This window comes from Panulirus ornatus, chromosome 62 (genome assembly GCF_036320965.1).
Source record: "Panulirus ornatus isolate Po-2019 chromosome 62, ASM3632096v1, whole genome shotgun sequence".
NCBI classification, from domain to species: Eukaryota; Metazoa; Arthropoda; class Malacostraca; order Decapoda; family Palinuridae; genus Panulirus; species Panulirus ornatus.
Window position 1 is genome coordinate 1,709,774 of NC_092285.1, and position 27,668 is coordinate 1,737,441.

The window sequence follows — 27,668 nt, forward strand, 5'->3', positions numbered from 1 at the left end:
TCATAGGGTGGGGGAGGGGGCGAAAATTCTGGGGGGCCTTGAAGAATATGTGGAAGTCGAGAACATTATCTCGGAAAGCAAAAATGGGTATGTTTAAGGGAATAGTGGTTCCAACAATGTTGTATGGTTGCGAGGCGTGGGCTATGGATAGAGTTGTGCGCAGGAGGATGGATGTGCTGGAAATGAGATGTTTGAGGACAATGTGTGGTGTGAGGTGGTTTGATCGAGTGAGTAACGTAAGGGTAAGAGAGATGTGTGGAAATAAAAAGAGCGTGGTTGAGAGAGCAGAAGAGGGTGTTTTGAAGTGGTTTGGGCACATGGAGAGAATGAGTGAGGAAAGATTGACCAAGAGGATATATGTGTCGGAGGTGGAGGGAACGAGGAGAAGAGGGAGACCAAATTGGAGGTGGAAAGATGGAGTGAAAAAGATTTTGTGTGATCGGGGCCTGAACATGCAGGAGGGTGAAAGGAGGGCAAGGAATAGAGTGAATTGGAGCGATGTGGTATACCGGGGTTGACGTGCTGTCAGTGGATTGAATCAAGGCATGTGAAGCGTCTGGGGTAAACCATGGAAAGCTGTGTAGGTATGTGTATTTGCGTGTGTGGACGTATGTATATACATGTGTATGGGGGGGGTTGGGCCATTTCTTTCGTCTGTTTCCTTGCGCTACCTCGCAAACACGGGAGACAGCGACAAAGTATAATAAATATAAATAAATAAATATATATATATATATTTTCCCTGGGGATAGGGGAGAAAGAATACTTCCCATGTTTTCCCTGCGTGTCGTAGAAGGCGACTAAAAGGGGAGGGAGCGGGGGGCTGGAAATCCTCCCCTCTCGTTTTTTTTTAATTTTCCAAAAGAAGGAACAGAGAATTGGGCCAGGTGAGGACATTCCCTCAAAGGCCCAGTCCTCTGTTCTTAACGCTACCTCGCTATTGCGGGAAATGGCGAATAGTCTGAAAAAATATATATATATATATATATATATATATATATATATATATATATATATATATATATGTCTTCTTTCTTTTAAACTATTCGCCATTTCCCGCGTTAGCGAGGTAGCGTTAGGAACAGAGGACTGGGCCTTTTTTGGAATATCCTCACCTGGCCCCCTCTGTTCCTTCTTTTGGAAAAGTAAAAAAAAAAAAAAAACGAGAGGGGAGGATTTCCAGCCCCCCTCTCCCTCCCCTTTTAGTCACCTTCTATGACACGCAGGGAATACGTAGGAAGTATTCTTAATCCCCTATCCCCATACACATGTATATACATACACGTCCACACACGCAAATATACCTACACAGCTTTCCATGGCTTACCCCAGATGCTTCATATGCCCCGATTTCAATCCACTGACAGCACGTCAACCCCGGTATACCACATCGATCCAATTCACTCTATTCCTTGCCCTCCTTTCACCCTCCCGCATGTTCAGGCCCCGATCACACAAAATCTTTTTCACTCCATCTTTCCACCTCCAATTTGGTCTCCCACTTCTCCTCGTTCCCTCCACCTCTGACACATGTATCCTCTTGGTCAATCTTTCCTCACTCATTCTCTCCATGTGCCCAAACCACTTCAAAACACCCTCTTCTGCTCTCTCAACCACGCTCTTTTTATTTCCACACATCTCTCTTACTCTTAAGTTACTTACTCGATCAAACCACCTCACCACACATTGTCCTCAAACACCTCATTTCCAGCACATCCACCCTCCTGCGCACAACTCTATCCATAGCCCACGCCTCGCAACCATACAACATTGTTGGAACCACTATTCCTTCAAACATACCCATTTTTGCTTTCCGAGATAATGTTCTCAAATTCCAAACATTCTTCAAGGCTCCCAGGATTTTTGCCCCCTCCCCCACCCTATGATCCACTTCCGCTTCCATGGTTCCATCCGCTGCCAGATCCACTCAAAGTTATCTAAAACACTTTACTTCCTCCAGTTTTTCTCCATTCAAACTTACCTCCCAGTTGACTTGACCCTCAACCCTACTGTACCTAATAACCTTGCTGTTATTCACATTTACTCTTAAATTTCTTCTTTCACACTTTACCAAACTCAGTCACCAGCTTCTGCAGTTTCTCACATGAATCAGCCACCAGCGCTGTATCATCAGCGAATAACGACTGACTCACTTCCCAAGCTCTCTCATCCACAACAGACTTCATACTTGCCCCTCTTTCCAAAACTCTTGCATTCACATCCCTAACAACCCCATCCATAAACAAATTAAACAACCATGATGACATCACACACCCCTGCCGCAAACCTACATTCACCGAGAACCAATCACTTTCCTCTCTTCCTACACGTACACATGCCTTACATCCTCGATAAAAACTTTTCACTGCTTCTAACAACTTGCCTCCCACACCATATATTCTTAATACCTTCCACAGAGCATCTCTATCAACTCTATCATATGCCTTCTCCAGATCCATAAATGCTACATACAAATCCATTTGCTTTTCTAAGTATTTCTCACATACATTCTTCAAAGCAAACACCTGATCCACACATCCTCTACCACTTCTGAAACCACACTGCTCTTCCCCAATCTGATGATCTGTACATGCCTTCACCCTCTCAATCAATATCCTCCCATATAATTTCCCAGGAAAACTCAACAAATTTATACCTCTGTAATTTGAGCACTCACCTTTGTCCCCTTTGCCTTTGTACAATGGCACTATGCAAGCATTCCGCCAATCCTCAGGCACCTCATCATGAATCATACATACATTAAATAACCTTACCAACCAGTCAAAAATACAGTCACCCCTTTTTTAATAAATTCCACTGCAATACCATCCAAACCCACTGCCTTGCCGGCTTTCATCTTCCGCAAAGCTTTCACTGCCTCTTCTCTGTTTACCAAATCATCCTCCCTAATCCTCTCACTTTGCACACCACCTAGACCAAAACACCCTATATCTGCCACTCTATCATCAAACACATTCAACAAACCTTCAAAATACTCACTCTATCTCCTTCTCACATCACCACTACTTGTTATCATCTCCCCATTAGCCCCCTTCACTGAAGTTCCCATTTGTTCCCTTGTCTTACGCACTTTATTTACCTCCTTCCAAAATATCTTTTTATTCTCCCTAAAATTTACTGTTACTCTCTCACCTCAACTCTCATTTGCCCTCTTTTTCACCTCTTGCATAAGGATGGAGTGATTTGAAAGGTGAAAGCAGAACTTGGGAAAAGGGGGTGCAGAGATGGAGTGTGGTGGTGAGGTATGATGGCTAGTGGCAAGCATATCTGCATATGATACTGTTTTTTTTTTGCTGGGGATGAAGAGGGGTTCTAGAACCTTGCAAGCATGTGTGTAAGCACAAGTGATTTAAGGTAAATACAAGTAAAAGTAAAGTGATGGTGTTTAAAAGGCAACAGTGTGAAAGTATAGATTTTTGCCAAGCCATATACAGTGAAAGAAGAAAGTGTACTAAACTATATTTGGGATATGGTGGTAGAAAGATTGAAAGACATGAAAGAATTTAAGTATTTAGGAACTGTCTTGGGTAAGTTCGGTCATATGTAAGGAGAGAAAGCAGCAAGGGTAGAAGAGACATTGGGTTCCTTAATAGAATAATGAAGGGTAGAGGTGTAAGTATGGAAGTGAAGACAGGATCAAGGGACAGCATAGTCCTGCCAACCCTTACCTGCCGAAACATGGCCACGGAATGAGTCATAGAGGTCAAGAATCCAAGCTGTAGAAATGAACTATTTGAGAACATGTGGTATGACTAGATGGAATGAAGAAAGAAATCAGGGGTTGTATGAGAGATGTGGTATGGCAGGGAATGCAAAAGGAACCAATTGTGGAGTGGTAGAGTGGGTGAAACAATACTTTAGAGATGGCTTGAGCATGTGGAAAGAAAGCAAGACTAAGAGTTGAAAAGGAGTGTATGATAGTATGGTGAATGTGTGTGTGTGTTATCCCTGGTGATAGGGGAGAAAGAATATTTCCCACGTATTCCCTGCATTTCGTAGAAGGCCACTAAAAGGGAAGGGACTGGGGGGGCTGGAAATCCTTCCCTCGTCCCCCCCCCCAAAAAAAAAGAAGGAACAGAGAAGGGGGCCAGGTGAGGTCCAGTCCTCTATTCTTAACGCTACCTCGCTAATGCGGGAAATGGCGAATAGGATGAAAGAAAGAAAGTGTGTGTGTGTGTGTGTGAGCAAGACCATGTATGACAGGGATATAGAGGGGAAGAATACTACGGGGAGAGAGATGGTGGAAGAATGCATGCAATAGTGTAAGCAAAGGAGCCATGTAAGGACAAATATATGAAGACTTGCCATGGCCACCCACTTGATGGGAGTCCTGAGGGTAATGGGTATCAGAGATATATAGATAGGTATTTACGTGAGGTAGCAATTGTTACATGCATGGGTATGGAGGATGGAAGGAATAGAATACATGTGCATGGGCCTTTAGCAAGAAGTGAGATAAAAATGGTGATAATAAGGCTAAAGGTAGGAAAGGCACCGGAAGTGGATGGTAATACGACTGAAATGCTGTAGTATGGAGGAGATTGTGATAGAGTGGATGTATTTGAATTGTGATATAGCATGGAAATGGAAGGTTGTGCCTGAGGATCAGTTGAAAGTTCTTATTGTTCCTTTATGCAAAGGAAAAAGTGCTAAGCATGTATGTAGCAATTATAGGGGAATAAATGTTAAGTATACCAGGAAAAGTATATGCAGTCGTGTTGATTGATAGAGTGATAGAAGTGATCGAATGCAGAATGTAGAAAAGGTAGGGGATGTAAGGATCAGATTTTTGTGGTGAAAATGACTGTGGAAAAGTATCTTAACAAATGGTAAGAAGTTGTATGCAGCTTTTATGGATTTGGAGAAGGCCAATGACAAGGTCAAGTTGGATGCTTTATGAGATGTGTTAATGATGTATGGGGTAGTGGGACTACGGCTGGATGGTGTGAAAGCTTCTATAGAGTAATGAATGCATGTGTATAAATGGATTGATAAATGAGTGAAAGTTTTAGTATACATATGGAGGAAGTAAAGTGTTTTAGATATCTGGGAGTGGATCTGGCAGCGGATGGAACCTTGGAAGCAGAAGTGGATCATAGGGTGGGGGAGGGGGCGAAAATCCTGGGAGCCTTGAAGAATGTGTGGAAGTCGAGAACATTATCTCGGAAAGCAAAAATGGGTATGTTTGAAGGAATAGTTGTTCCAACAATGTTGTACGGTTGCGAGGCGTGGGCTATGGATAGAGTTGTGTGCAGGAGGATGGATGTGCTGGAAATGAGATGTCTGAGGACAATGTGTGGTGTGAGGTGGTTTGATCGAGTAAGTAATGTAAGGGTAAGAGAGATGTGTGGAAATAAAAAAAAAAGTGGTTGAGAGAGCAGAAGAGGGTGTTTTGAAATGGTTTGGGCACATGGTGAGAATGAGTGAGGAAAGATTGACCAAGAGGATATATGTGTCGGAGGTGGAGGGAACGAGGAGAAGTGGGAGACCAGATTGGAGGTGGAAAGATGGAGTGAAAAAGATTCTGTGTGATCAGGGCCTGAACATGCAGGAGGGTGAAAGGAGGGCAAGGAATAGAGTGAATTGGATCGATGTGGTATACTGGGGTTGACGTGCTGTCAGTGGATTGAATCAGGGCATGTGAAGCGTCTGGGGTAAACCATGGAAAGCTGTGTAGGTATGTATATTTGCGTGTGTGGACGTATGTATATACATGTGTATGGGGGTGGGTTGGGCCATTTCTTTCGTCTGTTTCCTTGCGCTACCTCGCAAACGCAGGAGACAGCAAAAAGAAAAAAAAAAAAAAAATTGGTTGTGAAGCAGGGCTGTGTGATGCCACAATAGCTTTTTAAAATATATATGGATGGGAGTGATTAGAGAGGTTAAAGCAAAACTAGGGAAGGGGGATACAGAGATAGAGTGTGGCAGTGAGGTATAGTGACTAGTGACAAGCTTGTTTGCTGAGGATACTGTGTTGTTTGGTGTGAGTGAAGAGGAGTTGCAAAAGGTTATAAGTGTGTAAGTGTAGGCAGTTGAAAGTAACTGTGAATAAAAGTAAAGTAATGATGTTTGAGAGGAAACATTGAAAATATAAATTTTGCAAAAACCTCATAGAGTGTAAAGTGAACAAAGAAAGTGCACTAAATTGTCTCTAAGATATAGGGGGAGAAAGAGTGGAAGGAGTGAAAGTTTTAAGTATTCAGGAGTTGTCTTGTGTAAGGGTTGGAGAGATGGAAGGAGAGATAAGGGAGAGAGCATTACAGGGTAGAAGAGCCATTGGGTCCCTTAATAAAATAATGAAGGGTAGAGGTGTAATTATGGAAGAGAAGAAAGGATCAAGGGACAATCATAGTCGTCCTGACCTATGCAGCTATTCAGGCTGTCGGAATGAGCTGTTTGAGACAAGCATGTGGTATGGCAGTGGATATGAAGGGAATGAGTTGTGGAGTGGTAGAATGGGTAAAACATATTCTTTGTTATGGTTTGGGCATGTGGGAAGAATGCAAGATGTGAAGTTTACAAGGAGAGGGTGTGATATTACAAGTAAAGGGGTTGACTGGGAAATAGAGAGGAAAGTACTCATGGGAGGGAAATGGTGGAAGAATTCTTGGAATAGTGTATGCGAGGGAGGCATGTAAGGACAGGGATAAGTGGAAAATTTTGCTATGGCCACATACTTGTTGGGAGTTCCTGGAGGGCACAGGTATCAGAGAGATAGATAGATAGACTGAGAAAAAATCAGACTCACTTCCCAGGCCTTCTCATTCCCTGCAGACTGCATATTGGTCCCTGTTGCCAAGACTTAACTTATCTCTCTCTCTATCCCATCCATTAACAAATAAAAAAAACACGGTAACATCATGCATCCTTATTGTAGACCAGCCTTCACTTGGAACCCTTCTCTCTTCCTACTTGTATGCATGCCTTAAACCCTTGATAAAAACTTCTTACTGCTTTTAGCAGCTTTCCTCCCACACTGTATATTCTTACAACCTTCCACAAGGTATCTCTGTCTATCTATATATCTGATGTCCAATCCCTCGAGGAACTCCTCTCAAGGGAGTGGCCATGGCCAAAAACTTGCCACTTAACCCTGTCCTCACATGCTCCCCTTGCATTCTTCCACCATTACTATCCCTCCACTATTCTTCCACTCTGTTTACCTATGTCATAGGTGGTCTTCCTTTCACACCAACCCCTTTAACTTTACTATCATACACTCTTCTGTTTACCTATGTCATAGGTGGTCTTCCTTTCACACCATCCTCTTTAACTTTACTTTCATACACTCTCCTTGTAAACTACCAGTCTTGAATTCTTTCCACACGCCCAAACCAACTCAAAGTATTACGTTCACCCACTCCACAATTCATTCCCTGCCATACCACATCTCTTATACACCCCTTTCTTTCTCACTTCATTCCATTTCATCATACTACATGTTCCTCTAAAGTAGTTCGTTTCTGCAGCCTGGATTCTTGACATCTGTGACTCATTCCATGTCCATGTTTTGGCTGCATAGGTCAGGGTTGGGAGGACTAAGGTGTCCCCTAATCCTCTACTTCCATACCTTTACTCTTCATTATTCTATTAAGAGACCAAATGATTCTTCTACCCTATACTGTTTCCTTCATATCATCAAACATTCCCAAGACAGCTCCTAAATTCTTAATTCTCTCACCTTTTTCAGTCTCTCCCCACATACCTAAAACACAGTTAAGTACACTTTCTTCTTTCACTCTATATGGTTTTGCAAAATCTATACTTTCATTCAGTTTCCTCTCAAACACCAGTACTTTTATTTGCATTTAACCTTCAATCACTTATGCTTGCATACATCATAAACCACATTTACAACCTTCTGCAACTCCTCTTCACTCTCAACAAACAACTCCGTATCATTCACAGGGTTGCCATTAGTCACTATATCTCATTGCCACACTCCATTTCTTCATCTTTTTCCCCTAGTTTTGCTTTCGTCTTTCTCATCACTCCATCCATATGTTTTCTTATTATTCATTTTTCTACTCAATCTCTGTTTCCCACGCCAAAGAGGCAGTGCTAGGAAACAGACGAAGAATGGCCCATCCACTCATATACACATATATATATATATATACATAAATGCCCATATACATACATACACATATCAAAATATACACATGTACATATTCATACGTGCTTGCTTTTATTCATTCCTAGGGCTACCCCACCCCACAGGAAACAGCATCGCTACCTCCTGTTTCAACAAGGTAGCATCAAGAAAACAGACAGAAAAGGCCTCATTCCTTCACACTCAGTCTCTAGCTGTCATGTGTAATGCACCGAAACCACAGCTCCCTATCCACATCCAGGCCCCACACACCTTTCCTTGGTTTACCCCAGACGTGTCACATGCCCTGGTTCAGTCCATTGACAGCACGTTGACCCCAGTATACCACATTGTTCCAATTCACTCTATTCCTTCCACGCCTCCCACTCTTTTGTATGCAGGCCCCGATCACTCAAAATCTTTTTCATTCCATCTTTCCACCTCCAGTTTGGTCTCTTGCTTTTCCTTCTTCCCTTCACCTCTGACACATATATCCCCTTTGTCAATCTTTCCTCACTCATTCTCTTCATATGTCCAAACCATTTCAACAAACCCTCTTCTGCTCTCTCAACCACACTATTTTTTATTTCCACAAATTTCTCTTACCCTTTCATTACTTACTCGATCAAACCACCTCGCACCACATATTGTCCTCAAACATTTCATTTCCAACATATCCACCCTCCTCCGTATAACCTTATCTATAGCCCATGCCTCGCAAGCTATAACATTGTTGGAACTACTACTCTTTCAAACATACCCATTTTTGCTCTCCGAGATAACATTCTCTCCTTCCACACATTCCTCATCACTCCCAAAACCTTTACCTCTTCCCCACTGTGACTCACCTCTGCTTCCGGGGTTCCATTCACTGCTAAGTCCACTCCCAGGTATCTAAAACGCTTCCTCCAGTTTTTCTCCATTCAAACTTACATCCCAGTTAACTTGTCCCTCAACATTACCGATCCTAATAACCTTGCTCTTATTTATATTTACTATCAACTTTCTCCTCTCACACACTTTTCAGTTACCAACCTCTGCAGTTTCTCACCTGAATCAGCTACTAGAGCTGTGTCATCATTGAACAACAACTGACTCCCTTCCCAAGCCCTCTCATCCCCAACAGACTGCATACTTGCCCCTCTCCCCAAAACTCTTGCATTTACCTCCCAATCACCCTATCCATAAACAAATTAAACAACCATGGAGACCTCACACACCCCTGCCACAGACCAATTCATTGGGAACCAGTCACTCTACTTTTTTCCTTCTCTCACACATGCTTTACATCCTGACCCCCCCCCCCCCCCCCCCCCCCCCCCCCCCCCCCCCCCCCCCCCCCCCCCCCCCCCCCCCCCCCCCCCCCCCCCCCCCCCCCCCCCCCCCCCCCCCCCCCCCCCCCCCCCCCCCCCCCCCCCCCCCCCCCCCCCCCCCCCCCCCCCCCCCCCCCCCCCCCCCCCCCCCCCCCCCCCCCCCCCCCCCCCCCCCCCCCCCCCCCCCCCCCCCCCCCCCCCCCCCCCCCCCCCCCCCCCCCCCCCCCCCCCCCCCCCCCCCCCCCCCCCCCCCCCCCCCCCCCCCCCCCCCCCCCCCCCCCCCCCCCCCCCCCCCCCCCCCCCCCCCCCCCCCCCCCCCCCCCCCCCCCCCCCCCCCCCCCCCCCCCCCCCCCCCCCCCCCCCCCCCCCCCCCCCCCCCCCCCCCCCCCCCCCCCCCCCCCCCCCCCCCCCCCCCCCCCCCCCCCCCCCCCCCCCCCCCCCCCCCCCCCCCCCCCCCCCCCCCCCCCCCCCCCCCCCCCCCCCCCCCCCCCCCCCCCCCCCCCCCCCCCCCCCCCCCCCCCCCCCCCCCCCCCCCCCCCCCCCCCCCCCCCCCCCCCCCCCCCCCCCCCCCCCCCCCCCCCCCCCCCCCCCCCCCCCCCCCCCCCCCCCCCCCCCCCCCCCCCCCCCCCCCCCCCCCCCCCCCCCCCCCCCCCCCCCCCCCCCCCCCCCCCCCCCCCCCCCCCCCCCCCCCCCCCCCCCCCCCCCCCCCCCCCCCCCCCCCCCCCCCCCCCCCCCCCCCCCCCCCCCCCCCCCCCCCCCCCCCCCCCCCCCCCCCCCCCCCCCCCCCCCCCCCCCCCCCCCCCCCCCCCCCCCCCCCCCCCCCCCCCCCCCCCCCCCCCCCCCCCCCCCCCCCCCCCCCCCCCCCCCCCCCCCCCCCCCCCCCCCCCCCCCCCCCCCCCCCCCCCCCCCCCCCCCCCCCCCCCCCCCCCCCCCCCCCCCCCCCCCCCCCCCCCCCCCCCCCCCCCCCCCCCCCCCCCCCCCCCCCCCCCCCCCCCCCCCCCCCCCCCCCCCCCCCCCCCCCCCCCCCCCCCCCCCCCCCCCCCCCCCCCCCCCCCCCCCCCCCCCCCCCCCCCCCCCCCCCCCCCCCCCCCCCCCCCCCCCCCCCCCCCCCCCCCCCCCCCCCCCCCCCCCCCCCCCCCCCCCCCCCCCCCCCCCCCCCCCCCCCCCCCCCCCCCCCCCCCCCCCCCCCCCCCCCCCCCCCCCCCCCCCCCCCCCCCCCCCCCCCCCCCCCCCCCCCCCCCCCCCCCCCCCCCCCCCCCCCCCCCCCCCCCCCCCCCCCCCCCCCCCCCCCCCCCCCCCCCCCCCCCCCCCCCCCCCCCCCCCCCCCCCCCCCCCCCCCCCCCCCCCCCCCCCCCCCCCCCCCCCCCCCCCCCCCCCCCCCCCCCCCCCCCCCCCCCCCCCCCCCCCCCCCCCCCCCCCCCCCCCCCCCCCCCCCCCCCCCCCCCCCCCCCCCCCCCCCCCCCCCCCCCCCCCCCCCCCCCCCCCCCCCCCCCCCCCCCCCCCCCCCCCCCCCCCCCCCCCCCCCCCCCCCCCCCCCCCCCCCCCCCCCCCCCCCCCCCCCCCCCCCCCCCCCCCCCCCCCCCCCCCCCCCCCCCCCCCCCCCCCCCCCCCCCCCCCCCCCCCCCCCCCCCCCCCCCCCCCCCCCCCCCCCCCCCCCCCCCCCCCCCCCCCCCCCCCCCCCCCCCCCCCCCCCCCCCCCCCCCCCCCCCCCCCCCCCCCCCCCCCCCCCCCCCCCCCCCCCCCCCCCCCCCCCCCCCCCCCCCCCCCCCCCCCCCCCCCCCCCCCCCCCCCCCCCCCCCCCCCCCCCCCCCCCCCCCCCCCCCCCCCCCCCCCCCCCCCCCCCCCCCCCCCCCCCCCCCCCCCCCCCCCCCCCCCCCCCCCCCCCCCCCCCCCCCCCCCCCCCCCCCCCCCCCCCCCCCCCCCCCCCCCCCCCCCCCCCCCCCCCCCCCCCCCCCCCCCCCCCCCCCCCCCCCCCCCCCCCCCCCCCCCCCCCCCCCCCCCCCCCCCCCCCCCCCCCCCCCCCCCCCCCCCCCCCCCCCCCCCCCCCCCCCCCCCCCCCCCCCCCCCCCCCCCCCCCCCCCCCCCCCCCCCCCCCCCCCCCCCCCCCCCCCCCCCCCCCCCCCCCCCCCCCCCCCCCCCCCCCCCCCCCCCCCCCCCCCCCCCCCCCCCCCCCCCCCCCCCCCCCCCCCCCCCCCCCCCCCCCCCCCCCCCCCCCCCCCCCCCCCCCCCCCCCCCCCCCCCCCCCCCCCCCCCCCCCCCCCCCCCCCCCCCCCCCCCCCCCCCCCCCCCCCCCCCCCCCCCCCCCCCCCCCCCCCCCCCCCCCCCCCCCCCCCCCCCCCCCCCCCCCCCCCCCCCCCCCCCCCCCCCCCCCCCCCCCCCCCCCCCCCCCCCCCCCCCCCCCCCCCCCCCCCCCCCCCCCCCCCCCTCTCTCACACATGCTTTACATCCTTGGTAGAAACTTTTCACTGCTTCTAGTAACTTATCTCCCACACCATATACTCTCAAGACCTTCTGCAAAGTATCTCTATCATATGCCCTCTCCAGATCCATAAATGCTACATACAGATCCATCTGTTTTTTCTAAGAATTTCTCACAAACATTCTTCAAAACAAACACCTGATCCATGCATCCTCTACCACTTCTGAAACCACAAGGCTCCTCCCCAATCTGATGCTCTGTACATGCCTTCACCTACTCAATCAGAGCCCTCCCATATAATTTCCCAGGAATACCAACAAACCTATGCCTCTGTGGTTTGAACACTCTCCTTTATCCCCTTTGCCTTTGTACAGTGGCACTATAAAGCCATTCTGCCAATCCTCATGCATTTCACCATGATCCATACATACATTTAAAATCCTTACCAACCAGTCAACAACACAGCCTTGCCTCACACCCACTTGTATACCAAAACTGTCTCTCAAGTCTCCAACCATTTGCTCCTCTGTAGAAGGCTTGCACACCATCCAACAGATCCCATAAAGCATTCCACATGATTCTGTCATGTGCCTCCTCAAAATCCATTCACTAAATACTTTTCCATGGTCATCTTTAACTCAAAAGTCTGATCCGTACATCCCCTACCATTCCCTAAAACCCAGTTGCTCCTCACTTGTTCTGCATTCGGTCTCTTCCATCACTCTTATCAATCCACTATTGCATACACTTTCCCTGCTATACGTAACTGGCTTATTCCCCTACAATTAATACTAACATCCTTCGCATATTTTCCTTTGAATACAGGAGCAATAATAGCTTTCACACAATCCTCAGCACAGCCTTATGTTTCCAAGCTAAATTATATATCAGATGCATCCACTCTATCACACTTTTCCTCCATTCTTCAGCATTTCAGCTATAATCCCATCAACTCCAGGTGCCTTTCCTACCTTTACCCTCTTTCTTGCCCTTCTTTCCTCCTTCTTTGCTATAAGGCCTTGCATTTGTATCCTCTTCCTTCCATATTCCACACCCATGCGTGTAATAACTGCTGCCTCAACTTATCCTACATTCATCAGTTCTTCATAATATTCTTTCCATCTTCCTTTCACTTCCTCCTTTTTATTCAGCTACTCCCCTTCCTTACTTCTCACATTAACATTCTCACTCTTACATCCACCTCTTTCCTGTTTCACCTCCTTCCCGCATAGTTTTTTATTTTCCCTAAACTTCTTTTCTTTTAACTTTCTTCCAAAATCGTAATCTACTCTTTCTGTGCTTTCCTCTATCAGCTTCTTAACATTCCACTTACACATTTTATATTCTTCCCTCCTCCTTTATTGAACTTCCACTGATACATTCCTTTTGAGCAATCTACCATATGCCTTTTTGTTATTGTCCGCAACATTTCAAAACTTTTCCGTTTAACTTGCAGTGCTCCATATATTCCTATATCTTGCAACTGTATCCAGCTACTAATTCTACTACCTTTAATAGCATTTCTTTAAATATTGTAAACTCCTCGTTCATCATGACTGTAGTCCTACATTCATGGCACTTCCATCTAAACTTCGTCCCTTCCTTTCATACTCCTCCCTACTTTTTTTTTATTTGTTTTCCTGCTTGCCAACACTTTTACCTTTCCATTTTCCTTTGCACCATACCTCCACTTCTCCCTGATCCTCATTCCCAGAAGAACCACAAAGTGGTCAGTCTCCAAAGAATCCTCTCAACTGTAGCATCCAGCACAGCCTTCCTCAATCTTTGATCCATTGCCACATAGTTGACCAAAGCCTTTTGTTCTTCTGTTTCTTCATTTCTTATCCATGTATACCTGTGGATCATCTTGTGCTGAAAAAAATGTCTGCAAGGAATATATCCCTCTCAAGATAACTTCCTCTCTCATTTATTCCAGACACTCCTCATTTACCAACTATCTCACCCTCACCAAGTTCATCACATCCCACCTTGCATTCACGTTACCCATTACAACCATGTGCCTCTTATTCTCAGAACTGTTTATACAGTCATTTAGATTTCTTTAGAGACGCTTCACTTCATCCATATCTTGTATAGTCTTCAGAGTCATGAATGCACATATGCATACTTCACAATTCCAATCTTTTCCTTTCACCCACACTATTCTTGATTCAGTCCATAAATGCTCTGTAACACCCTTGCTGATAGCAGAATTGCACATCCTTCTATCCCTCCTTCTCTGCTCTCTCAATCCCAAGGACATCCAAGCCATAACTTTTACACCTCTCCACAAGCTCCCTCCTTTTACTTTCACTAGTCATCCCGTTTACTCCTTGGCATAACTTTAGTGTCACTTCTCAGCTTTTTGTGCCTCACCCTTGACAGGCCACATGCACAGTGTTTCCAAAGGAAGTGAGGCTCAAAAGTTGTCCGAAAAACCTTATCACATGCTTTCTAGAGATCCATAAATGCCACATACAAGTCCGTCTTTCTCTAAATACTTCTCACACACTTTTTAAAGCAAACACCTGATCCACACATCCTCTACTTCATATGAAACCACACTACTCCTCCCCAGTCGATGCTCTGTACATAACTTCACTCTCAATCACAACCCTTCCATACAACATACCAGGTACACTCAACAAACTCATACCCCTTACTTTTAACAGTCATCTTAACCCCTTTGCTTTTATACATTAGCACTATACATACATTCCACCAATCCTTAGGCATCTCACCAAGATCCATACATATATTGATAATTCAAACTAACCAAGCAACAAGACAGTCACTCTTAATAAAATCTGCAGTTCCATCTACTCTAGTACCTTGCCAAATTTCATCTTACGTAAGGCTTTCACCACCTCTTTTCTCTTCACCAAACCAATCTCCAAGACACTGTCACTTTGCATACCACCCCAGCCCATACACCCTACATCTGTTACCAAATCATCAGACACAGTCAATAGTTCTTTAAAATATTCATTCCATCTCCTTATTTCATCACTATGTGTTACCACTTCCCCTTTTGCCACCTTCACTGATTTTCCTATTCTCTCTCTCTTTTTTTCTAACCTCCAAAACATGTTGTTCTCCCTAAAGTCTACTGATGCTCACTCACCCCAACCTAAAGTTTACTGTTGATACTCACTCACCCCAACTCTCATTTGCCCTGTTTTTCAACCCTTGCACCTTTCTCGTGACCTATCTTTCTCTTACACATCCCCCATTCATTTGCACTCCTTCCATGTTAGTACTATCATAGCATTTATCTTTCCTCTTTCCCTAGCAACTTTACTTCTTCATCCCACCACTCACTACCCTCTCTAATCTGTCAGCCTCCCACCTTTCGCATGCCACATGCATCTCTGGCACATGCTATCACTGCTTCCCAAAATACCTACCATTCCTCACTCACTCTCCTTGTTTCATTTACTCTTACCTTTTGCCATTCTACACTCACTCTCTCCTGGTATTTCTTCACACATATATGTTTTTGCAAGCTCACTTACTTTCACCATTCTTCTCTGATAGCTTCCTATTTTCCTTAAAGGCTCTACAAATCTTCACCCTTACTTCCAAAAGATCAAAGATCCCCCCCACTTGCCCCTCTCAGCACATTTACATCCAAAAGTCTCTTTTTACACACTTGTCAATTAATATGTAATCCAATAGTGCCCACTGACTATCTTCCCTGCTTGCAATGTATAGTTATGTATATACAGCATTAATGAGGTGGCCTTGAGTAGAGCATTCACTTGCCCATGGGTAAAAAAATCTACTGTTGCTTCTCATGTAAATGCACAGTTTAATGTCTCATTATCTTCCTCCCTTGTTATATGCTCTCAATCCTTTCCTTTGAATGTTTTAATAGGAGAATATGTATTTCAGTGACATAACACACTTGAGTACCAGCCACAGCACACAAATATATGTAACTTTAGCCCCTTCACCACCATTCTTAAAATCATCCTCATTCATCTTGGGTACTTTTGGGTTTCTTCATCCTATCCTAGCATCACCTAATTTGTGACTTTCTAGAAATAACAAATTCATATTGCTATAATCATTGCACTGTTTTCACTTTTGTAATCTACAATCATTGCAGCAACCCAATTCTTTGAGAGTTTAGTCTTTCCTTACACTCTTTACATGAAAACATTGAGTCACACATTACCATACCCTTATTCCTTGGGATTTCTCTCATGAGCTTTGAGCTTTGCCCAACTTCACCTTATGTACAGTTTGCAAACATGTAATCTTGCACTTAATCACACCCATTGCCATCAGCCATACCCAATGATTTCACAATCTGTTCTTTGCTATTCAGTACATCCAATACTGTATTGTCTCCCTTTGTTATTTGATACTCTACACATTAATTTTTTTCAAATGCCATTTAAATAAAAACATCCCTTTGTTTTCCTGAACGGCATCTACCTGCCTTTCTAATCTCTTTTCCAACTTGCATACCGTGCACTTCATAAACGAAGATTTTTCTTCATTTTTGAGAAACCCCCATTACTATCATACAAACTAACTGAACTTTGGCATGAGTGTTTCTAGAGTATTTCAGTGTCAGAGCTATTTTATTAGTTGGACCATTTCTGGGAACACAAAAAGAATTCTTGTGCTTACGTGCTTCAGTAGACCTTGGAGACATTGCAGACTTTTCCTGCTTCTTGTCATACTCTTGAGCTTCCTTATTCAAATTTTTACTTCTTGAATTCTCTCTTCAAATTCCAGTATGCTGCATCATCAACTGACCATTAAAATTTTTGACTGATATTTACTGTAGATGTGCAAAATATTAACATTAGGTGAAATCTGAAAAACCATATACACAAAGGCTTTAATCTATTTCAGATGACAATGCAGACACAGTAAAATCACAGCTTAAAAACATCAAACAAAAGCTTAGTTGCTATGGCTTTTGTCCTTTCTGGGACACTTCTGCTGGATAATTTTAACTCAGCATGAATAAGGGTACAAAACTTTTGTTTTTTCTTAGGAAATATTCTTCTACTCTGACCATTTCTGGTTCCCTGGGCCAAAGTTTAATTGAGAACAGCAACTGGACTTGAGAAACTACAATGAGAAATTCTGGGGTTTGTGACACATTTAATAAGTGAGGATACAATTGAAAATGATACATATCATTCATACAAATTGCTTTGAGTACTTCGGCCTGGGGATGAGCCAGATTTCTCTGTAGACAGGTTAAAAATAAATAGCAGTATATAAAAGGGGAAATATTTAAAAAATGAACCAGCCAATACAGATTATGACATGGAATCAATGATCAGAAAATTCAGATGACTTATCAGTAAGGCTTATGGACTTTATCAACTACTGTCTAAAAACGTAAGTTTCATCATGCTCTGGGTAGATCAGAGAGATCTGGTTTTAAATGTTCCTTGAGTTCTAACAAGATGATAATTCTTTGTCTGATACAAAATGTGAAAATGAATAATGCATTCATACATACATCTTTTGGTATATGGAATGCTATAAAAACATGTTGGCTGGGCTCGGCAAACTTCAGGGGGAAGTTTGTTGTCTTGTGCAGAGGCCACAGGGGTGGCAAAAAAAAAAAATAAATTTGTCATGTTCAAATGAATGAATGAATTAATTCATACATGAAGGAGGGGATAAAGCATAGTTAAATTGGTGCACAATTGGATTGGGTTAGTCCTCTGCACAAGAAAACTCCAATTTCTTCTTATCTCCCTTTCAGATACAATATAAGTCGTACATTTGGTCCAAGAAAATTGAGGGGACCCACTGAAAGTGATCCGAGACCAGCTCTCTTCTATTTATGATCAACTTGTGCACAATAGCTCTAACACTAGGATGATGATGATGATAATTAATAATAATAATAATAATAATAATAATAATAATAATGATATTATAATATAAGAAGCCAATGACTAAACAACCCAGCCTGCTCCCACCAAGTATGGCAGTGCTGTTGAGGTTATGTTGTGTGGTGATGAAGAGTTCTCACTCTTAATATATTTTTTCCTAATTATATAATGCTTTGACTAAATTATTAATTTTGTGGATCCAAAGATAATTTATAGCTACTAACACAGACTGAGGAAATAAACTCTTGGACTGGAAAAAGGCTTCCACTTCTCAGGGGACATCACCACAGGCGAGACCTATGCATGGGTAGGTGGGCGGCGGGCTGTGGTGGCCCATATTACGCCAGGGCTGGAATGGGATTCCGGGAACAGGAATGGGAGGATAATTGACTTGGGGAATTTGTGAGGTGGGGTGGGGCAACATGGGTGAAGAGGCCCAGGTTAAAACAGGGTAACACCTGCAAGGTGGAAGTTGCCAAGTGGAGGCATAAGCCTTACCTTAAGTTGTGTATACATTACTAAGATCAGATCAAAGCAGAAAAATTAAGTAAGCAAGCACTTATTGCTTCCTTTGCAGTAGAGAATACCATACTTAAATTAAGATAGATTTATGAGACTTTGGTTTAGCAGGAGATGCCTCGGTCTCTCCACCCACAGCTGACCCACAATCTACAAACATTAGCACTTCAGAAATCAACTGTCACTTCTTCCAAAAACTTGCACAGCAAGACACCAAGAGAAGACTACAGTTCAGTAACAAACTTGCTAATCAGTGAATGCCTACAATAATGAAGCTGCTGTCACGTCTAATTGCTCTTGCTGTCTAGCTTTCATACAGATGAGCAAATATTGAAAAAGAACTATTTCATTCTTTGAGACATCTATCTCCTCCTTAAATATCTACACATGTACAAAAACTTTACATACATTCAACACTTTTCTCATACACGGTAATTCAGTACTGCCTGAGATTCATTTGTGAGTATACAGGCCTGGCTTTCGCCTGCAGAATGCACACAGTTGCAGTACTGACCTGATATAATCTAAGGGTGAGAGTAGTATACAAGGGGAGATGAACCAACCACATCCTCATACGCACATTTAAAGAGTACACTATGTAACTCATTATGTGAGAACCAATACTCGCTGTCCTCAGAGAGTCTGTGGTGCCATACATTGAACCTTTGTATTTCTTGATATGCTTCACAGTTGTAGTGAATGAGGACAAACGCAAAATCAGTAAGTAGAGTACAAAAATGTACTTTAAAGTCAGTAATTCACAAATCAAAACAGATTTGCCTTGGGTACTTGGCACGTAACATGGGTCATAACAAAAACACGTAAATACTCGATCCAAGTCTTTTTTCCACTTTCATCTCATACTATCACACAACTGTCTTTTAAGGAATGTTAGTTCTTCTCCCACCACAGTCATCAATGAGACTGATACACTGCCTTAAAAAAGGCTGGCTGTCCATCAGTTCTTAATTAGATGGGATTTGTCTCATCACTAAAAATGATTGTAGAGGGAGCTGTAAATTTACACTGATCACTGGCATTTTCCATCACCTCACTGTAAGAAGTCTTGGCACTGTGAGGGTCATGCCACCAATATGCAGAACACAAGGCAGGAGGACAAAAAGTCTCTTCTGGGGAGGATCTGTGGTCAGTCCCCAGGACAGCCACACTAGGTTTATGGCTGCCTGAAGGCAGGCCACGTGGAGGATACATTTCATACTACCACACAAAAGGACAGCATGGAGTATGCTATACATTACATGTATGCAATTCCAGATACATTCTAATACTGTATTAATCTCTGCTAAATGAACTATATTGAAACTCTCATCAAGTTACGCTGAAGTGAATGATGATACTCAAACTTTTTTGACATAGATCTAAATGATCTGAAGACTGAATTTCATACATAGCACCAGTTAAGATTTCAAGACATTCACTGATATATGGATGTGATTCATGATTTGATAAATCATGCTGATATTGCTGATTTAATTAACTATTTAAGGCAACATGTATGATGTAGAAGATATAATCTTGTGGCAACATATCTCTCCACACAGAATTTCATATTATCTTAAAACTGAGGGACGGATCCCTCCCTCCTGACCAGAGTCCTCCTGGGCTAGAAAATGTGAACAGTGCTCCACGATGGTCGGAGAAGCTTTATCAGTGAGGTGAATCCCATGGCAAGGCTTCAGCTTTTGAGACTTAGTGGTCCTCCTCCTCTTCAGATTCTCCATGACCATACATATCTGCTAATTTGCTGAAACGTGGACCCCAGTTGTTCAGGTAGTCAAAGTCCTGTTCGTTGTCATCAGTTCCTGCAGGAAAAACAAATACTGTTAAGACCATGTAAAGATACAGGTTACACCATTTAAAATTAACAGATGCCACTTAGATAATAATATTGTCCTTCCTTGCTTAATGTACATGAAATATGTTATGACAAGCAAACTTACATTTACCATACACTGTTTTCCCACCAAAATCTAGTTATATAAATTGGGATGTATTCCAGATTCAGATTTTTCAAATTCTGGATTACCCTATGTCATACAAAAGTTGTTTATAAGACTGTTTTGCTCTGATATTGTACGTAACAACCTCAACTATAAATGAAAGTTTTGTTCCAAGACCTCATCACTGAATCATTATTCCAAATTTTGGACAATGCATAAGAATATTGTACATTTAGAAAATGTATACTAAGAAAATATATGAAGTGATGTTGTGCGAGCATAAAGCATAAAAAGCTTGATACTGCTATGATGATGGTTGCCACTTTAGCGGGAGATTTTATTATTCTGACTAATGTTCTTATCTAAGATTTCACTGTGCATTTGTGGCAAGTTTACTCAGGCTATGCCCGGCACTGTACTGCCACTCTTTAGCCTTTATTGCCTAACCCTTAACGGGCCACTGGTTGAGGGCAAATGTAGCACCATGTTTGCACAGGCTCCTGCCTAATGTTCATACTGACTACTTACACCTATGTTTCAACCTAATGCTCCTGCCTAAATGTTCCTACCTACTACTACTAACATTTTGTCAAAAGGCAGGGCTAGTGCATAATGCTCACCGCAGAAAAATCTAGACTTACAAAGAATGAACTGTGCGAGTTGTGCTGTCAAGTGTTATGTATGACGAGGAGGGAATGTATATTCGGGGACAGAATGCCTAGTATTTTGAAGGTTTGTTGAATGTGTTTAATGATAGAGTGGCAGATATAGGGTGTTTTGGTCGAGGTGGTGTGCAAAGTGAGAGGGTTAGGGTGAATGATTTGGTAAACAGAGAAGAGGTAGTAAAAGCTTTGTGGAAGATGAAAGCCGCCAAGGCAGCGGGCTTGGATGGTATTGCAGTGGAATTTATTAAAAAAGGGGGTGACTGTATTGTTGACTGGTTGGAAAGGTCATTTAATGTATGTATGACTTATGGTGAGGTGCCTGAGGATTAGCAGAATGCTTGCATAGTGCCATTGTACAAAGGCAAAGGGGATAAAAGTGAGTGCTCAAATTACAGAGGTATAAGTTTGTTGAGTATTCCTGGTAAATTATATGGGAGGGTAATGATTGAGAGGGTGAAGGCATGTACAGAGCATCAGATTGGGGAAGAGCAGTGTGGTTTCAGAAGTGGTAGAGGGTGTGTGGATCAGGTGTTTGCTTTGAAGAATGTATGTGAGAAATACTTAGAAAAGCAAATGGATTTGTATGTAGCATTTATGACAGAGGTGATAGAGATGCTCTGCGGAAGATAGTAAGAATATATGGTGTGGGAGGTAAGTTGTTAGAAGCAGTGAAAAGTTTTTATCGAGGATGTAAGGCATGTGTACGTGTAGGAAGAGAGGAAAGTGATTGATTCTCTGTGAATGTTGGTTTGCGGTAGGGGTGTGTGATGTCTCCATGGTTGTTTAATTTGTTTACGGATGGGGTTGTTAGGGAGGTGAATGCAAGAGTTTTGGAAAGAGGGACAAGTATGCAGTCTGTTGTGGAGGAGAGAGCTTGGGAAGTGAGTCAGTTGTTGTTCGCTGATGATACAGCGCTGGTGGCTGATTCGTGTGAGAAACAGCAGAGGCTGGTGACTGAGTTTGGTAAAGTGTGTGAAAGAAGAAAGCTGAGAGTAAATGTGAATAAGAGCAAGGTTATTAGGTACAGTAGGGAAGAGGGACAAGTCAACTGGGAGGTAAGTTTGAATGGAGAAAAACTGGAGGAAGTGAAGTGTTTCAGATATCTGGGAGTGGATCTGGCAGCGGATGGAACCATGGAAGCGGAAGTGAATCATAGGGTGGGGGAGGGGGCGAAAGTTCTGGAAGGGTTGAAGAATGTGTGGAAGTCGAGAACATTATTTCGGAAAGCAAAAATGGGTATGTTTGAAAGAATAGTGGTTCCAACATTGTTATATGGTTGTGAGGCGTGGGCTATAGATAGAGTTGTGCGGAGGAGGGTGGATGTGCTAGAAATGAGATGTTTGAGGACAATATGTGGTGTGAAGTGGTTTGATCAAGTAAGTAATAATAGGGTAAGAGAGATGTGTGGTAATGAAAAGAGTATGGTTGAGAGAGCAGAAGAGGGTGTTTTGAAATGATCTGGTCACATGGAGAGAATGAGTGAGGAAAGATTGACCAAGAAGATATATGTGTCACAGGTGGAGGGAATGAGGAGAAGTGGGAGACCAAACTGGAGGTGGAAAGATGGAGTGAAAAAGATTATGAGTGATCGGGGCCTGAACATGCAGGAGGGTGAAAGGCGTGCAAGGAATAGAGTGAATTGGAATGATGTGGTATACCGGGGTTGACATGCTGTCAATGGATTGAACCAGGGCATGTGAAGCGTCTTGGGTAAACCATGGAAAGTTCTCTGGGGCCTGGATGTGGAAAGGGAGCTGTGGTTTCGGTGCATTATACATGACAGCTAGAGACTGAGTGTGAACGAATGTGGCCTTTGTTGTCTTTTCCTAGAGCTACCTCGCGCACATGTGGGGGGGGGGGGTTGTTATTTCGTGTGTGGCGGGGTGGCGATGGGAATGAATAAAGGCAGACTATGAATTATGTACATGAGCATATATGTATATGTCTGTGTATATATATATATATGTATATGTCTGTGTATATATATATATATATATATATATATGTATACGTTGAGATGTATAGGTATGTATATTTGCGTGTGTGGACATGCATGTATATACATATGTATGTGGGTGGGTTGGGCCATTCTTTGGTCTGTTTCCGTGCGCTACCTCGCTAACACGGGAGACAGCGACAAAGTAAAATAAGTATATAAAGAATGCCTAGTCCATGTGCGAGTGAGGTAGGGAAAAAAAAAAAAAGCGACCTGTGCCAGAGGAAAGTAACTTGACAACAAATGAAATGCTGGCTCACTACACAGCCATCACTAACTCTCCTGATACTCAGGTGGTTTGTACTGGTATATCACCTCCCTGGTCATTGGCTGTCTACCAACGACTACCTACCTTGCATTCTCTCCTCTGCTTCAGAGGTTGCTATTCCACTGCCAATATTGTAAACTCCATTACACTGATGTTTTTTTTTCATATATGTTTGTTGTTTCCCATGCTATGTAATGCACTGAAACCATAGCCATCTATCCACAACCAGGCCCCTAGAAACCTTTCTGTGGTTTCCCCTAGCTGCTGTTGTTCCTTCTTTTGAAGAGTAAAATCTTATCTATTAGTAACTATTTCATTTAATTTTTTCCCCAGGATGCCCTTCTAAAATAAGGTCCTGGTGTTATCCAGGACTTCCTTTCCAAAGGCTTTTGGAGTCCAAGACTGTGCTGGTTCCACAGTTCTTTGACAAGTCTGCACTCCCAGTGATACAGTGACTTTTCAATTGCAGTGCAACCTCATGCAGGCAAAGTCTGGTAACACCAGTCAACGGTTTTTAAGAATATTCACTGTTCCATCATTCAACATTACTTTGGAAAGCATTAGAGCTATCCAGCATGGCTTTAGGTCTCATGTTCCACGATTTGTGTTATCTGGCAGCTAGAATGCATTCTAAGAGCTGTTGATTAGCTGGCTCATGACATATGGCTACCTATGCAGGCCAGACCTTTAGTTTTACTTGCCAATTCATGGATGTCAGTCTGCCTTCATTAATATAAGATAAACACCTGTCTTTTAAGCTTTCAAAGAAAGCATCATAGATAAAAGCAAATGATTCCTCATTATACATACATATATAAATATGTTTATTTAGTTATCATAGAATGAAAAATCACTCCATCATAATGTCAACTCACAAATAGAATAGCATGAATCAAATACCACCTTAGCTTGTTGCTTTTCTGAAAAACTGCAATGGCAAATGAACTCGCAATGAAAAGCTAATAACTGTCCTCTGTTGAATCATGAATGATAAGCTTACCTGAAGCCAGAGAGGAGAGGGATCCAGCAGTAGAACCACCACCTTCATACGCATAGTTACGTAGGTCATCAAAAGGTGGAGCATTGGGATCATTATCAGCCTTGCTTTTGTGCTCACTGATGAATACTCCCACATCTGGCTGACCTCCAGGACCATCTATTGGAATGAACAGAATATAAATGAAGGAACATCTTCCAGAATGAGTACCTTATAAGTTGATAAAAGAAAAAAAAAATCAAGCATCCAAAACTCAGATAAGATGTACATCTGATAAAAAGGACTGCAGTAAATTCAGAATAAAAGATATACAGGTACTGTTTTGCTGACTAGTTGGCATTTGTGGGTCAAGCATCATTTTGTCTTGGGTCTTGATAATGTAGGATATGGTTTGGGGGGGAGGGGGCTTTGCTCCCTGCTTGTGAGTTAGGTAAGGCTGGCTGGTTTGACTGTTTTAACACAATACAGTACTCAAGATTTCAACCATTGAACTTGAATTTGAAACTGATTTTTTTGCTCATCAGAAGTGATGTTTGTATGAACCTGGATATTTGCAAATCTTCAATGGCAAAAGTCAATAAATCCAGTATCAAAGTGGAAATAATGGAAAATAAACTAATCAGCTAAACAGCAATTGAATCACTGATGCTGATCTGATCAGTCAATAAAATGACCACCACAAAAAAGTAATCTAATCAGTTCTAACAGTCACCATTTTTCATTATTTCAATTAGATGCATATACTCAATAAAATGAAATGATCAGTCAATAAGTCCCTATCATTATTCTCGTTTACAGAATGTTTTCTAAATCAATGCTTTCCACCAGGTGCCTTGCACACCACCACTGGAACACGAGAACCATCCAGATGGTACGAGGTGTTAGTCTTCCCAGTTTTAGTCGTAAGTATAAAGAAAAAAGTCTTATTCTAATTATGTGGCCCCATGGGCTTTCTTATGTGAAGCTTCAAGGCTAAGCTACAATATGAAGCAGGGATATGACAGATTCCTTTAGAGTGAGAAATCTCTTAGTGAAATTGTACTCTCTTTTGTCGAATGACAGTGACACAACTGAGTCAAAGGTTTCTTTTCACATATGGTGTAGCTCCATAAAGGTGTAGTCTGGTCAGTAACATCTAAAAAGGAATAACAATGCTTTTTTAGGTGAAGGAATGTTAAAGGTGAAGCACTAAAGGCATAGAAGTCACTGGAGTTCACTAGTTATAAAAACTCTTGCCAAGAACATCCCTTGAGGGAGTTCCCAGAGGGAACAGGCATTAGAGATATACATGATAGATAGATAGGAAATTCGGAAAATGCATCTTACTTTAAATATTCCCATGAAATCAAAATTCATTCCAGTTCAGAGTACAGTATTTCATAATAAAAAAGGTGTTTCTGAATAATCTCTACCTAGTTTATTTATATTTGTCTGAATAGTGACCATATGGCACAGCAGTATTCAATTTTGCTTATGTATACACTAAAAATTTTTATCAGCTTTCATTTTCCTTTTTTGTGAAAGTTCTCATTTCATACCAGTTATTTAGAATGATATTGCCTTTATTGATGTGCTCCTTCAACTGAAGTTTCTCATGTGTGATAACTACTAGATTTTTGACATTCAATTCACTTTTAATGTCTTTCTCCACTGGGAGTCACCAATACATTATATATTAAATGCTATTACTCTCTTATTCAAATTTCTCTTTGTTAAATTCCATCCTGTTCACTTATGCCTACCCGTAAATTATAGTTAGGTCCTTTTCAATTTTCTTGTATCTTCTGATCCTACTATTCTACACATTCTCTTGTTATCTGCAAAACATATCTCTCATGTATTTGATACCATTAATACACATGCCTAGTTTTACAAAAACGTAATTCCATATGCAATTACCATGAATTTTCTGTAACTTACATATTCTTTGATTTGTTTCCAAAGTTTATATTTACCCCATTCACTGCTGCCAGGATGAACATAACGTTTTATTTTATTTTCTGCTCTGCTTCCAATGCATACATGTTAAAAATTCTTGAAGACCACTACCTCAAAGTGAAATATAGTTCCATTAATGCTTGTAGAGACATCCAATGTACTGTTTTGAGACACTAAAGCCTAAATCTCTTCCATATACTGGTCAAACTAAGTGAAGATATCAAGAAGACCTGTAAAAGATCTGTCTCCTGTTATGTAATAATTTGTAAAACTGAGACACACTTGCAAGCTAAGTGAATAGAGATGAAAAATATTAGTAATCATACTTGTTTATGAGGAATAAATAATTTACACCTCACTATGTATGCCTAACAGTTATCCCAGAAGCAGAGCAGCATAAGTTAAAGGGTACAAACTGAGTTGTATTTATTTTACCTAGAAAATCATGTTTTAGTTAATTGGAGATATTCTAAAACATTTAAGAATATTAGGACTGTTGCAGCAAAAAGGTTAATAATTAGCTTTACTGCTTTCTGTAATAAATTTTTTTGTCAAGTACTTACAATAAAAAATATTAATATAAAATATCTTTTCTTGCAATAGAGTAAACATCACCTGCTTGCCCTACATCACAATGCTGGCTCACTATCCCTCTTCTACAGGTTTTCTTTCTTTCTTTCAAACTATTCGCCATTTCCCGCGTTAGCGAGGTAGCGTTAAGAACAGAGGACTGGGCTTTGAGGGAATATCCTCACCTGGCCCCCTTCTCTGTTCCTTCTTTTGAAAAAAAAAAAAAAAAAATTAGAGGGGAGGATTTCCAGCCCCTCGCTCCCTCCCCTTTTAGTTGCCTTCTACGACATGCAGGGAATACGTGGGAAGTATTCTTTCTCCCCTATCCCCAGGGATATCTTCTACAGGTATTATTTTAATTTTACCTCCCGAGAGCTGACTGTTTCTGTGCCCCCACCACTAGCTAGATCACACAGCAACCTTGGGACCTGGCCACTGCCGGACCACAGAAAATGCAGAAAAACAGAAATTGACCTCTAAGGAAACCCCCTATGCAATCAGATATAATTTCTTGTTATAAATTCCCTTTGCTCATCATCTGGATACATTTATAATTTACTTATTATACCTAATTGCTATTTCCTGCGTCAGCAAGGGAGCGCCAGGAAACAGCCTAAGAATGGCCCATCCACTCATGTACACATAAACTCCCATACATGCACATATACATATCAACATATACGTACACAGACATACATATATACACATGTACATATTCATACATGCTTGCCTTCATCCATTCCTGTCGCTACCCCACCACACAAGAAATAGCATCGCTACCCCATGCTTCAGCGAGGTAGTGCCAGGAAACCATACAAAAAAGGCCACATTTGTTCACACTCACTCTCTGGCTGTCATGTGTAATGCACTGAAACCACAGCTCCCTATCCACATCCAGGCCCCACAGACCTTTCCATGGTTTACCCCAGATGCTTCACATGCCCTGGTTCAGTCCAGTGACAGCATGTCGACCCCAATATACCACATCGTTCCAATTCACTATTCCTTGTATGCCTCTCACCCTCCTGTATGTTCA

The 27,668-nt window shown here is 45.6% G+C and overlaps 1 protein-coding gene and 1 long non-coding RNA gene across 9 annotated transcripts in view; one reads left to right on the forward strand and one right to left on the reverse strand.

Annotated features, from left to right (window-relative positions):
- The window catches only part of LOC139745690 (uncharacterized), a 106,458-nt gene that overhangs the window by 77,504 nt on the left and 1,286 nt on the right, over positions 1-27,668 (forward strand). Inside the window, exon 5 of the long non-coding RNA XR_011711916.1 lies at positions 24,953-25,026. This is a non-coding gene — a long non-coding RNA (uncharacterized lncRNA). The remainder of the gene's footprint in view (positions 1-24,952; positions 25,027-27,668) is intronic.
- CadN (neural cadherin) overlaps positions 16,689-27,668 on the reverse strand; it is a 722,349-nt gene continuing 711,369 nt past the window's right edge. For all 8 annotated transcript variants that reach the window (XM_071656109.1, XM_071656108.1, XM_071656106.1 and 5 more), the window contains exons 27-28: positions 24,128-24,283; positions 16,689-20,060 (exon numbers count right to left, since the gene is read on the reverse strand). In XM_071656109.1, coding sequence (XP_071512210.1) covers positions 19,948-20,060; positions 24,128-24,283 — 269 coding nt within the window. In that variant the 3' untranslated portion in view covers positions 16,689-19,947. The remainder of the gene's footprint in view (positions 20,061-24,127; positions 24,284-27,668) is intronic.